Source organism: Semicossyphus pulcher, unplaced genomic scaffold (assembly GCF_022749685.1).
Source record: "Semicossyphus pulcher isolate SPU_LCO1_2020_fin unplaced genomic scaffold, fSemPul1.0.p SCAF_17, whole genome shotgun sequence".
NCBI classification, from domain to species: Eukaryota; Metazoa; Chordata; class Actinopteri; order Labriformes; family Labridae; genus Semicossyphus; species Semicossyphus pulcher.
The window spans coordinates 14846013-14860524 of record NW_027211681.1 but is presented as its reverse complement, the minus strand read 5'-3'; the positions used below and the strand labels follow the sequence as shown (position 1 = coordinate 14860524).

The window sequence follows — 14512 nt, the reverse complement described above, 5'->3', positions numbered from 1 at the left end:
GGTCCTTTGGGGTCTCCAAATGGTCAATTTTTCAAAACGCATGGAAATACCTTCAGAAAAAACAGGTGTGAAAATTCATTTTTGTGTTATTCTCATCTACTTTGGACTGAGACAAGTTTAGAACTTTTGCTAGGGCCCCATTGTGTTTTCCAGGTCATACCTGTCAGTGTGATCCTCTGCAGGCTTTTTTTTGCAACGAAAATAAAAATATCAACTTTCTGTGGAGTTCCAAATTAAATAACTCAATGCTAGGAGCACTGACAGTGTTACTGACTGCTTGAGGTAGAAATTCAGAGTCTTACCTTTTAAATAAGCCCTACACCATGCATATACTCTAAATCGTTCAAAAACAGACCTTTATTTACTTCTTTAATGCTTTTTCTAGGCGTTTTAGGCAAAAATAACAGGAGTGGTGAGGGGTTAATTGATAGGACAGCTGAAGGGAGACAGGAAGGGAGACTAGAGAGTCGGGGGTGACATGCACCAATTGATCAGCAGACCGGGAGTCTAACCTGCGATCAGTGTGACGAGGACTGTAGCCTCTGTACATGGGGCGCCTGCTCTACCAACTGAGCTACAACCACGCCCCACATTGCCACATCTTATTAATGAAAGATATATCTGTTCATATCATAAGAAAAATTGTAGTTGTGAAGAAAACTCTTTTTGGAAAGAAATGCAATAGATGTTATGAATCAGTTTTTTATTATATGCAGCCATAGGATGAAAACTTCAGAGATCAAGATGCAGTTTCTCTTTAAGGTAACAAAAATATAGACGTTTTATACAAAGAAAATCAAGTACAAGACCATGAAGAATTAACTGTACATTGTTCTGTGAGATTACTTCCTATCACAAGATCAAAAAGACACAGTCAGCTCTCAGGTTTGTCTTCCTTTCAGCTATGCCTTGTTTTCTAACATATATAAATCACACAGCACATAGCAAATATAGTAAAACATAGGTCTCTAAAGTTATATCATTATAACAGTAAGTCATAAGGCACACTTTACTTCTAAGTTGTTGCAATCATACCACAAAATCATATTTTCCCCTTAGTAATGTTTTAATTGAAAGCCCAGTGTAATCATTACCAAACTAAGAAGATTTAAGACTGATTAGAATCACCAAAGTTAAATCAATAAAACTGTATAAAAACTAAGCTCAGCTGACAATTATTACATGCAGTAGTTCCCTTAAATCCTCCTTTTCTCACCTTGGAAATTAAGTGAGGATTTGGCAAGCAAGCTGAGGGGGTCACATATATTCAAATGGCCACACTGTTCTCTACCAGAATTGGATCCAAGTATGTGTATGGGATTTCAAGACTCCTGTTTCTGATATTGATGATCAGACTTTGCACTTCAAGCTTTCCTTGAAAGTCCAGTATCAGCTTGCGGGGAATCTCCTCAATGAAATGGTCCTCTGGGTACTGGCCAAGAGGGACCTGATGACAACAATTTCAAAAGTTTTATTTTCTAAACTTTAAAATGTAAAGGTGGTGATACACGTATCAACTTTTGCATCAACAGACAACGTAAACATCAACAAGCAACATGATGAGGCGCAGGGAAACAGGCCAATGGGCAACAAGGTTAAAATAAATTTTCAGGCCAGAGAGATCACATGACCCAAAATCTGGGCTGTGATTCAAGCATTTCTGATGTAATTCTGTATGTTGAGCCCAAGATGTCGCTGCAGATCTGACAATTCCAGATCAGAGGAGGTTGACCTTTTTCAATACAAAAGTGTACTGTCAACATCGCACATTGACGTTGTCTGTTAATGTTGATGTAAAAGTTGATACGTGTATCACCACCTTTAATCATACATAGACTTGGCTGAATTAATTTTCCTGTTGCCATGTTTTAAATAGTCAGTTAAGCTCTCAGAACCAAAATGTGATTTGTGTAAATTTTCATCATGTCATGGGCACTTACAAAGTCAGTGGACGGTCGGCTGAGAAGCCACAAGGTAGCCATCCCCTGAGCTGTCACATTGACATCAGGAAGTGTGTGCATTATCGTGTCCTCGCTTGTTGTCCCCTTGGTGGTCGGTGGAGGAAGTTGCATGGAGATGGGAGTGTTGGGCATCCAGCCACCGTAGTCATACTGCAATGTATGAATGATTGATGGATGACCAAATTTTTGTTTGATTATTAAATGGCTACAAAACAGACGACATTACCATCAGCCTCAACTGTACTTCGCGTTTTGTGCTAATAATCAAGTGTTCACATCCAATCCAAATTTATTTATAAAGCATTTATACATTTATAAAATAGTAAAAACCATTTAGACCAATAGTAAAGGAAAAGGAATAAAAAAATGGTAACTCTCATGCAGAGCCAAAAGCCAAGGAATAAAAGTGAGTTTTGAATTAAAAACAGGCAGGGTGGGGGACAGCCGGACATGTGGAGAAAGAGCGTTCCAGAACTTAGGAGCTGCAACTGAGAAGGCTCGGTCACCCCTGAGCTTAAACCTTGACATTGAGACAGCCAGAAGCAACTAGTCAGTAGATCTGATTGTCCTTGATGGAATATGAGGTTTTAAAAGCAATCGTAAAACGCAACAGGCAGCTCAAGGGCAGGTAGAGTTGTGTGTCATCAGTATAAAAGGGTAAAGAGATTCCATATTTTCAAGGGATAAACCCCAGGGGAAGCATGTACAATGAGAACAAAATTGGACCAAGAATGGAGCCTTGGGGGACTCCACATGGGAAAGGGACTGAGGAGGAAGTAAAATCACCAAAGCAGACAAAAAAACTTCTGTCAGCCAGGTAAGATTTGAACCACTCCAGAGCCGTACCTTTAAAACCAACACAGGGCTCAAGGCGAGAAATTAAAACATGGCAGTCCACTGTGTCGAAAGCATCTGTGAGATCTAAAAGAGGCTGAATGGCTGAATCCCCAGAATTGGCAGTTAAGAAAAGATCATGACAAACCTTTAAACACCTCTAAAATCCAATTTGTGTCTAAAAATGTTTGAATAGAAACAACTTTCTCCAGAATTTTAGAAAGGAAGGGGAATTTGGAAAGAGGTCTAAAGTTGGTGAGGTCTGAGGGCCTAATCAGACAGAGCGTGTTTTAGCAGCTGGGAGCAGCTTTTTTGTCATTGTTTTCAATGAGAGGGACACTTTTTGCTAATGGTCTCAATCTTGTCCTTATAAAAAGTTAAAAAATTCGTCACTGACGCACTTTTGCTAGTTAGATGGCGCACAATCTGGGCGCAAACCGAGGCACAAGGCGCAAAGAGGTTGGTTTAAGTCCCTGGATTATTCATAGGCGTGTTTTCGGCAAAACATGAATCAAACCAATCAGAGTGTCAGCTGTCACTGGGTGCTGCTTGCGTAAACTTGGGGACTACTGTGTGACTCTTACTTATCTTAAAGGCTCAATGTCAGTCTATTCTGACAGAATCATCCATGTCTCTCCATTTTAGAGAATACCAAAAATCATCGTCAACCTATTCCCCAAAATTTGCACTAAAATGGTGTCAAAAGGATTTACCTGTCCAGCATTCACGGCCGCGTGCTGCACTGAGCAGGTAAAAATCACCATGGTGACAAACTTGACCAACGCAGCCACTGTGGTAAAGCTCTGGGGAATTCCTGAGAATTACAGACAATTAACTGCATGAATTAAGGGTACATTCAAACTGGTGTTTTTGTTATAAAAATATATTGGTACATAAATGTAAATTTTAACCTTCATTTGGACTGAGTTTTTCTGTAAAGCATACCTGTGCATGGGTTGGAAAGGAATCCCTGTTCAAAAATGTCTGTAATCCACTTCTGCAGTTCAGGGTCTTGCTGCACGTCTTCATCATTCTTGTAGTAGAAGCCGAGAATTCCCTGCACAAAGCTTTGAGAAAGGTGAAGAATGTGAAACACATTTGTAGATGTAATATTTTTTTATATATCATTGCAGTAAGAAGACAATTTCAAAGATATTTTGAAGGCCATCCCTTAAGAGAAAGAGCCAATAAGGGAGCAGTGGTTCTCAACTGGTCTAGCCGCGGGACCCACCAACTACTTAATGAATAATCGCGAACCAAATTTCTGAAATTTTTACACCACTCAAATGTATTGAATGAAAAATCGAGCAGTTTGGACCTAAGACGGAACGAAACACCACAGAACACAATAGTATAATAGCTAACAAAAATTACCAGCAGGGAGCATTCCCTCTTACAGTTCGTTCAATTAGCAGCCTTTTTTTTTTAACAGAAATCAACTAAGAAAGTGCAACAAAAATGCAACTAATGTAGGGCTTATCTAGTTTCAAGAATGTAAATGTTTTTGCTACAACTTTTTTTTTTCAAACCATATCCCTGACCAAGTGAAAACAGCTCCGCGACCCACTTTCCCGCTCCCACGCTCCCACGCTCCCACGCTCCCCACCTACCAGTTGAGAACCACTGGTATAGAGCAACAGTAAACTTCACAGCCCTTCAATCTTTTCTTTCTATTACTCACAGTAAGGCAGGACTCATTCCTATACATAAAACAAGGTTTAGGCTTAAATTGGCCAGTTAAATTTGAAAACCAAGGTTTTGAACTTTTTGACACATTCAATGTCTACTTTGTCAATGTGGATAGGTTTCATCAATGGGGTCGATGGGCCTCATTCACTAATATATATGTAGAAATGTTCTTACTCTGCGCACAAAATAAGTGCATACGCAAAATCACAGTCTGATTCATGACACGTGCGCACCAACCAATTTTGTTCTCACCACCTTGCGTATGTTAGTGAATCAAAATCATTCTAAATTGACAAGAGCCTGCCTGCAATCTGAATACTACGATGTCCACATTTCTCTATACAGGGACATGCTCTCTACCAGGAAGAGAGCGGTGAGGTGAAGACGTGTTAAGAGGAAAAAGTTGCAAAAGAAAAAAACCCAGCAGAAATTCAGGCAAATGTGTCGGAGGTGGAAGCAATAAAAAAAAACGTTTTTCCCTGATAAAAAAAATTAAGCTTGGGCTTCAATAACTAAGGATGTAGATGCTTTGTGTCCTGAGGTTCCGACTGTGGTTCAGGTAAAAAAAAAAAAAAAGTGGTTCTACATCAAGGTGGATGCTAAAAAAAGAATCTGAGCAGAAAAAAAGGAAGGAAACCGGTGGAGGACAAGCACCACCTGATCTGACAGCGCAGGATGAGAGACTGCAATAATCTAATCATTCATATCTGGAATTTGTCCACGCACTGAGGGTAAAAGTGATGATATTAAAGAAGAACTGTCTCTTAAAGGTAATTAATTTCATCATTGTATGTTGTGTGTAGTTAACAAGTAATTAACAAGTGCAAGTCAATAAAAAAAACAAAAAACATTTTATTCAAATTGAAATAGCAATGCCCAATTGCAACAATTAGAATTAACTATTTAGTTTGGTCAGTGCATTAGTAAATTCACAGTTTTAACTGTTGTCTATTGAAGGCTTTTTTTAGACGAATAGTTCTAATATGCCGTGCAATAAGTTATAAGGTTGTGTGTTTACATTTTCTGAGAAAACCGGATGAACAAACTCAATAAGGAACATATTGATGAATCCCAAATTTGTGCGTCAAACTTTTATATCTACGGATTAAGCACAGATTTGTGAGTACGCACTGTTTGCGAATGAGGCCCAATGTTCTTTCTTGGGAATCTCATTTTTTTTCTTGATTCAGCATTCTTTCAAGCTTAGCCAGGGCTTGCTGGATTGAGTTAAAAGGAGTCTTTAAATATGTTATTGTGTTATCAGCATAAATATGAACTTTGTACTTTTTTGGCAATATCATTCATATACAATATAAATAGAAGTGTCCCTAGAATGGATCCCTGGGGTACTCCTTTTTCTTACCAACATGAAGGGTAAGTTTAAATTGCTTAAAAGTTATAATAAGTTGGATTTTTCCTTGCATTTTGTCAACACCCTCTTCCTCGTCACCAGAAGCTCACTCACTCTCTCGTGCCAGAACACGCCCACCCTGCTCTTGAGACCTCACCATGTGGCTCAAACAATGGAGAGGCCAACTTGGGAAATGAGGAGCCTGATAAGGGTACTAAAACACCACAAAGACTCACTATCCCATTATACTCCTTCCTTCACACCTAAGTGTGAAGTAAAGGGGAGAGCGAAATTCCCCCCTTCCATTGGAGGAAAGCCGAGGGCACCCCAGGGGGTCCATGTGACACAGCCAGGATTTCATATAGGGTAATAAAAGCCAATGAAATCCACATATCTTTGCCATTTCCGATGTGTGACCGGTTGCATTAGGAGGTACTTTTTCCGTTTTGGGCCTTTCCACAGCGACTTGAGTCCTGTGGGAGGTAATTTTTCTTGTTCAAGTTAACTTTAACTGTACCAGCACGCAATCAGCTCCACGCTGATTAAACAGAGACAGTTTTTAAAAGGTTTTCTCAGTAACTTGAACGCATCGCTGCACTGCGTCTCGTCACCTCTGCGCTTGTTTCCTTTTCATCCAACACTTGAAAATCAGCCTGAAGCCAACCCTAGATCAACCTTTTTTCGCGACTTGGATCACGCCAAGGATCGCGCCGAACACTGGACAAAACACACTCGGATCACTACCAAGAATGATCTCAAGTAAGAGGCTTTTGTCTGGGCAGAGATAGCTTAGAAAGTGTTTATTTATGTTAATGAATGAAACTGCTGCTTTTTGTTTTATTGATTGCAGACCGCAGTGTCCCGTTTATGCTTGTGTTTTGCTGCTGTGTTGTTTAACTCAACTACCACGCTGAGATCAGAAAGCTGCCTTTAATCAGTTCTCACCATTTTGAACACACACGTGGTGCACCTTCGTGGAATATTGATATTTTATAAGTGTTATTACGATTGAGACTGATTTTTCTTCTTTTCGGTTATTATTCCTTGATCCCAGGGTGGTGCCCCGTAGTCAGTCATTCTGATAGATAATTTTGATTTATTAATAACCAAATTGCTCCTACCAAATCCTAACACCGACAGCATCACAATTACCGTTGCGCTAGCATGCTAACCGCCGGTTAGCTTGTCCTACCCGGTTTGAGACGCCTACCTGTCCAACAGAAAGAAGGCCAACTCTGCATCGTTCTTTCGCCATGTTCGCCTAACTGAATGGGGTCCAGTTGCTAATTTGAACCACTCCCACACTCACCTATACGCTGTGATTGGCTTAGGGAACCACAACAGCACCCCTCCTGAAAACGTCACGTGGAAAGCAGTACATCAGAATAGATGCAGAGGAAAGGGCCTGCACACACACTCACCAGCACATATGTATAGAGGCCCATAAGTGATGATTTATATTATATTTGGAAAGTTCCATACGTTCATTGTGGAACCAATTGCAAACAACACCCAAACCAATCTATGAGAATCTGCTTGATAAAATGGAGGGGCCGGCTGTATCACAAGCTTAAGACAAGAGAGCTTTAACATTTGTAACTAAGCATTAAACATCAATGTAAAAATGGAATATCGTTAAATAATCTGGAGAGGTTTGTAGGCAAACTTTAGAAGTTTGAAGAAATCTTCCAGTCTTTATGTGAAGCCAGGATAATCGCTCTTGGTAGTAGCTCTGTACTTAATGTTCATCTTATCTTACTTTTTGCAAAACTGAATAATACCTGTGGATGATATCCCAAAGCTTGAGTCCATCATCCCTGTAGTAGAAGTTGGGCACAGCCTTAAGCCCACGCTCAGCAATGTCCTCTGGTATGCAGAGGGAGCTGTAGGTCACTAAGGCCAGTGATTTCTGCAGGATTGTGAACATACCATCCCCGCCACAAGCTGCAAACTAAACGGTCAACATAAGGAAATTTGCTAGAGACCAATACTGTACACAGTATTGAAAACAAACATTGACTGGATAATGCTCAACTGAACGTGTTGGTTTTTTCGTACCTGTGTGAAAGAACCAGTCTCAGAAATGAGCAGCTGTCGAGCCATGAAGTTGATCTGCAGGGTGTAGCGAGTGTGGGGGATGAGGAGCTGGGGGAAAGAGCTGTTAGACTCAGTAAGTGTAAAAACACAGTAATTTCAGTGTTCTCCTTTACAGTTACCTTGTACAGTGGATGCACCATGGGCACATTGCGCAGCAGTGACACAGCAAAAACTTCTGCCAGCAGATGAGTGCGCAGCAGGTGAACACTGAGCTGATGGTAGTTGAAATCTGCACTTCTCACAAACATCTTGGCCAGCAACCAGTCGTTCTCGGAATCAGAAGGGTAAAAGATGGGGTTGTCGTCTGCTGGAGTCTGCTTCAGCTGCAGGAGAAGGAAGTTGGTGAATTCTTCAGTTCAACAACAGTACCGTTTAGTTTAGGCTGGTTCTGCTTTTAAGATTTGTCTTTTCAGTTTTGGGTTCGTTAAGCGAAAATTCATGTTTATGTTAATACATATGTGTCATTTATTATAGTTCTGGATCAGGCAGGAAGAAATTAAATATCAGTCTTGGTTAAAGAACTCTAAGCAAAACTGCTGCTTACTTTCCAAGGATAATCCACATATATCCGCTTGATGAAAGTGGCCTTGAACAATATTATAACTTTCAGCTTAACAGTTAGCTGTATTCGAGTTACTCTCACCTGAATAGCAATTGGCACCAGCTTGTCATCAGGTGTTTTGTGTAGCAGGATGAGGGGAGCCATCAAGTACTGCTTCTTCTTGTTAATGACGTTTGCTTTCACGTCATCCAAAAGCTTGTAGTCGCAGAGGTACATGTTGCCTTTCTGTTTGACATTATAATAATAATGAGTAAGACTTTTTCTCACAAGCATACAGTGTGGATAATACAAGTGATTTAACATGCCATGTGGCAAAACTTGATTGTTATACAAAGTTTATCAAGGTCAAGACAATCACCTCAATTTCATCATCCAGGCTACAAGCAGCAGGGAGGAAGAGCAAACCTTCATCGACTGGAAAGTTCTTGGGGAGGACTGAACAACGTCTGATCATCATGGGGTTGACTCCGTTTAGAAACTGGTAGCCAAAGAAAGCGTCATCTTTCCAATGTTCGCGGGTCAAGTCTGGGGAAAAAACAGTGAAATCATTTTTTGTGTTTGCTCTACAAGTACAGTAAACGTAACAGTTAGTCCCTCCAGGATTTCGCAGGCATTTTCTGTGATTGTTGACACCAAAAAAGTCTGATTTCGCGGCAGCTTTTTGTTTTTTTAAGTTGCAATGCAAGTTGCAGGGTTTTGAGGGGTTTTTCTGTTTTAACAAATTACACATCCACTATGAGTGACGGGGGAAAATACTCCTGTAAAGCTATCAATTGAGCAAACTGTTTGTCTTCTGACAGCCAAATGTATGTTTATAAACAGAATGACACTAAGTCAATAGCCATGAAATGCTCAATTTACGCGTTATTGTTTTCTTTTTTACATTTACGCTGTTCTAGATATTTTGGCTGCTATGGCAATATAAAACAATTAATAAGAGACGGGGTGATCACTATCGTACTGTCAAAATTAGCCAGAAATGACGTTCGATTATTCCTTTAAAAAAATACATAGGTTCAAACTATTTAAATATCTATTTGCACAATATGTCCACAAGAGGACATTCCAATACAATGAGACAAACTTACGTGCAAAGATATAGTCATTTCAACATAAACATGCCTTTTTAAAGAACATAGGCTTCCTACACCTTGAAAAGATAAACTAATTAGCAGTGTTGTGACCAAATCATCTTTGCTCAAGTCCCAAGTAGGTCTCATGTCATTTTTTCTTGGGCAAGTCGAGTCAAGTCACAGGTTATGTCAAGTCAAGTTGAGTCCTTAGTTAAGGCAAGTCAAGCCCCAAGTCAAGTCACTTTTTTCCACCTAAGATACAGCACTCTTAACTGTAGTATCTGGTCTTTATAAAGAGAACAGACAAGGCATTAGTAGCCCATCTAATAATGATATTATTGGCCAATTTATATAACCTGTTCAAAAAGTATGACAATGAATTGTATCTGTATTATTTCGGCACAGACACAGCCATGATGATGGTCTGAGACAGTATTGAGTAGTAATGAGTGCGACTGATGAGGCTTCTCTTTGGGGAAAAACATCAAGAAGCAGGGGTCTTTGATGTTGCGTGTTGCCATAGCGAGGAATTGGACTGACAGCCAGTCATCCAATCATGACAATCACGTACCGGGGGAGCTTTAGGAGTCATCCAATCATGACTCCCTGTTTGCGCTGCATACATACTTGATAGTTAGACAGAAACTTTGAATTACAACATTTTATGTTTTACAGCTAACATTCAAACTTATGAACACCCTCAAGTCGAGTCATCATGCCTCAAGTCCAAGTCAAGTCTCAAGTCATTTATTTTTTGTCAAGTCGCAAATCATCAAAACAGTGACTGAGTCGACTCGAGTCCAAGTCGCCAAGTCTCAAGTCCACATCTCTGCTAATTAGGTTACGAAAGAACGGACATTCAGCGCCCGAGCGAGCTGTACTGTGACAGGTATATTTATGAAAACAAACGTCTTTTAAAAGATCATAGGCTTCCTACACCTTGCAAATGAACAAATAATTCAGTTACAATAAAACGGACATTCAGTGCTCCGTGCGAGCTGTGCTGTGCTATTTAAACATAAACATGTTATGCTGTTATAACTGTCTGTTATGCTGCGGGTGAGAATCTTGCTCTCTCCGGCCGGGCTGGATTAGAATTCTCTGCCATCATTACCACACCTCACGTGTTGTTGTAGTAGATCGTTTCAGCTAGACTAAAATTCATTAATGTATCATAGTTTAAAGTGATGTGTGCATTCAAAGATGCTCTGTAACCAGGAGAGTGCATGCTAGGACATACGAGAACACGCGAGTACATACTGATACTGACATACCTTGCTGATATATATAGAGCATTAGAAGATATTAACGAAAGCTATTGACGCTTTGTTCCTCAACTCTGACACTTTTTGGATTTCTGCTTTTGAGGATTCAGGAGACGATCTCTACTCTGCGCTCCGGGGGGGCTATGAAGGTGAGACAGTGCTGATCAAATAATAAGCAGACTTTTATTTAATATTTGCTTATATATTTTTAAATTGAAAGGTGCTTATGGAATACGCCTTACTACTCTCACTAGTCTCAAGTACAAATAACACTGCTGGTATGTTGTCTATGGTGACATGGCTCGCTCAATGTTTGATATTTAGTAACATTAAATGTGTGAAAGGCATCAATATACAACCTGGTTTGAATCACCACATCATCTCATCATCTGCCTCGCCAACTTCACCTGTCTCCAAAATGTACGCATGGCTCAGAGCAGCCGTGAAGGGACCCCCGTCAACTTTATTTTTCATAAATCCCAAAGTTTCCATTGAATGTGGTGTACGTCTTGTTTTATGCGTATGCTGCGTTTATAAAGGAGGCCCCAGGCCGTAATTAGAAAGTGCTAGTCATGGTCAAAGAGAAAGTGCAAGTAAAGTGAAGCTTTGTCCACAAGGTGGCACCAATGACCTGGCCGAGCAAGTGCTCCAGCTGTTAATAAAGTTATCTTTATTATACTATATGCAACAAAACAGCAACGCTGCTTTTAAACGAGCCTCGCATTTGTCATCCATAAGTAAAAGTACTATTAAGGGTACAGTATCAAGTTTTGCATTAAAAAACAATGATAGTACAGTACCTGTTAAGTGACTCTGTTTACTGCTGAACACCCCAAGGACCTGCTCAATATTACTCCAATTCAGCTTGCAATCAACCAGTCCATCCAGTTTCAGCTCAGTCATACTAGAAAAAGAAAGTATAACATGGCTTTATTGTAAATTCCTAAATAATTGTAGGGAGGCAGATACATATACACAAAAAGATGTGTATTGAACAGAATTTGAGGACTTCACCCCTCTACTGCAGTGAAGCTAAACTCTGATTTCTTGGTGAAGGAGAAGCGGACCTCATCGGGCAGAGAATCAGGGCCAGCTGTCTTTATGCAGTGGGGAATTCTCTCTGCATACACAGCCCAGCTGGGAAACACAGTAAGACTGAATGAGAAACTTTGGACAGTGTAGATGTACGTTTGTGTATCCGCAGTTTTAGGCGAGAGTATTAATTAAACTATTCAAGTAAAAGTGGAGGTTTGGATGCATGTTAGTTTTGCATGTTAGTGTTTAAGCTCTGAGCTCACCGGTAGTCTTCCTCTCGCAGCTTCAGCTCCTGCTGGCGATCGTATTGGCCAAGAGGATGGGTGTCTTCTTTGAGTGTAAGGGCTTAAAGAGAAAAACAGCAAAGTTATAAATTGTTGATATATATTAAGTATCTTTATTTCATGTGGTCAGTGAACTACTTACAGAATGTAAGAAAGGAAATTTCCACAAACCTGTTCCCTCTCTGAAGCGGTGCACCTCGCCATCAGTGATCCAGCGGTAGACGGGAAAAGTGTAGGTGTCTCCCTCAGGGGATTTCACTTCCACCTTGAAAGGGAACCAGCTGTCTTGAGGGAAACCTGAGATAGGCTCTTTGACCAGCTCTATCAGGACCAGCTTTCCAATGGAGACAGTGTTGGACACGGTAAAAGTGGACACCTGGAGTAATGACGAGGTAAGATAAGTTGTATTTCATAACAAAAAATGATCTGTAACATGTCTCTTCATACTGCAACATCTAGAATTAGTATCGTTCAATCAACCTTTATTTATATTTAAGAGATCATTGAGGGGCAACCCTCATTTACAATTATATTGAAGAAACAATTAAAAAGGCTAACTACAAAGCATTAGAAGAAGAACACGGTGTTTAAAAAAAAAGGCCATTAAAATCACAGAACAGGGGATATATTCTGACCTGAAACTAAGAACAGTTAAAAGGTAAAATAAAATGTTGGGACAAAGCTTAAAATAGTTAAGTTCATTGATTAAATGGGAAAAATAAATGAATGAGGTGCACTTGTAAAACAATTACAAATAGAGGTTGGGAGGTTTAGAATCAAGTTTCTCATATGTCCAAAAGTCAAAAGTGCATTTAATTCAAGAAAGTGCAGTATCTTGTTCCAGGAGCCGGGCGCAGAATAACAAAAAGCAGTCTTACCCAGCTCTGTCCTAACTCGAGGAAAATATAAAAGAAATTGATTTGAAGAGCAAGTCTGATAAAACCCCTCCGAGCATACAGATACTGAAAATATAAGATTAGACAACCACAAGCACATTTAATGTGCGCATAATCTCACAAAGGCAAAGTTGAAGAAGCAAGTGATACAGTTAAAGAATATTTCAGACTTACAGCTCCAGCGGTGAAGGCTAAAGGCCCTCGGGAGTCGTGAAGACAACTCTGATGGCTCACTCCGTCTATCCCCACCAGCTTGATGTAGATCTTGTTGGAAGTGTTGGAAAAGTGGTGTTTGCCAGTGAATACGGTCACCTCATAATCTACCATTTTCACTCCTGATGGAAAAAGAATAATAACCATCATCAGCACTGATTATATTAACTGGCACACAATGAACCTGAGTGCGAAATTGCAAAAAAAAAAAAAAAAAGTGCATAGAAATTTGTGTATTGTAATAACTAATGTTGAATTAGTCTTTTCTCATTAACCTATTACAGTCCAATGGGTGCTAACTAAAATCATTTAGTAAAGCATGTCCTTACCTGTTCATGAGATCCAGAAGTTCCTTTGATCAGCTGCTCTTTTGAATAAAGAAGTCACCACTGGTTCTTTTTATATGTACAGTTTGGTGGGAGTGTCTGGTGTGGAGCAATAGTCAGCCGGGTGGATCAGGAATACAATGACAATTCCACCATTAAATGAAATGGTGAAATAGGACAAACATTTACAGCCGACCTTTTGTCTATCACAGCTATCATTTGGCAAGGCCCACCTTGTCCAAACCGGGGTTTGAAATAAGGACCTGCTTGCTGTGAGGCGACAGAGCGAACCACTGTACCACCGTGCAGCCCCAGCTGCACCATTTCATCAATTAAAAATAGCCTCGTCATTAAAGCAGTGACATCAGACTTATTAACAAACACTCGGCTAATCCATAACTCACCTGAATTTACTCAGAACTGATTAAAGTAAAATTGTTTGAAATAAAAGATTAAACCACCTCTGCAAATTCATTCTCATTTCATGGGAAACAATCTTTTATCAACCTTTTGGCTGGCTCCTCTGGCTTTGGGTGTGTTTGTGTGAACTGCCTCCAGTCAAGCACACTGCATGGGAAAACGGAGACTAACCAGTCAACACATAACACCTATGCCAACTTATGGCACTTATGGCACTGCTCCCACAAGCTGCTCCAACGTATCTCTACCACAGCACTTCTTCCTGATAAAAAAAATTGAGCAATGTACAGTATTTACGGTCTACCAGCTCCACCAGTCTGTATTGGCCAGCGTTCTTTGCTGTGGTGTGTTAAAACGCAGAAGAGGTTGGCAGTATTCATTCTTGTGCAACATTAAACAGACAGCATTTTATTTCACACAATGATTTATATAAAAAGACAATAAAAGCAGAAGTAAAACACTAAACATGTAATCTAACTAACGCTAATAATCACATGGGTAAGTGT

At 40.0% G+C, this 14512-nt stretch overlaps 1 protein-coding gene across 1 annotated transcript; it reads right to left on the bottom strand.

The window, feature by feature from the left end:
- Positions 1–1190: 1190 nt before the first annotated feature.
- On the bottom strand, positions 1191–13624 carry LOC138594297 (polyunsaturated fatty acid lipoxygenase ALOX15B-like). The gene is made up of 15 exons (XM_069665359.1): positions 13590–13624; positions 13222–13382; positions 12323–12527; positions 12131–12212; positions 11847–11969; positions 11633–11736; positions 8853–9019; positions 8576–8719; positions 8052–8255; positions 7894–7980; positions 7617–7786; positions 3741–3862; positions 3509–3609; positions 1941–2111; positions 1191–1447 (listed from the first exon to the last, which is right to left on the bottom strand). Exons 2-15 carry the CDS (start codon positions 13372–13374, stop codon positions 1268–1270), a joined length of 2013 nt encoding a protein of 670 aa, XP_069521460.1. The 5' UTR covers positions 13375–13382; positions 13590–13624; the 3' UTR covers positions 1191–1267.
- Between the last annotated feature and the right edge of the window lie 888 nt (positions 13625–14512).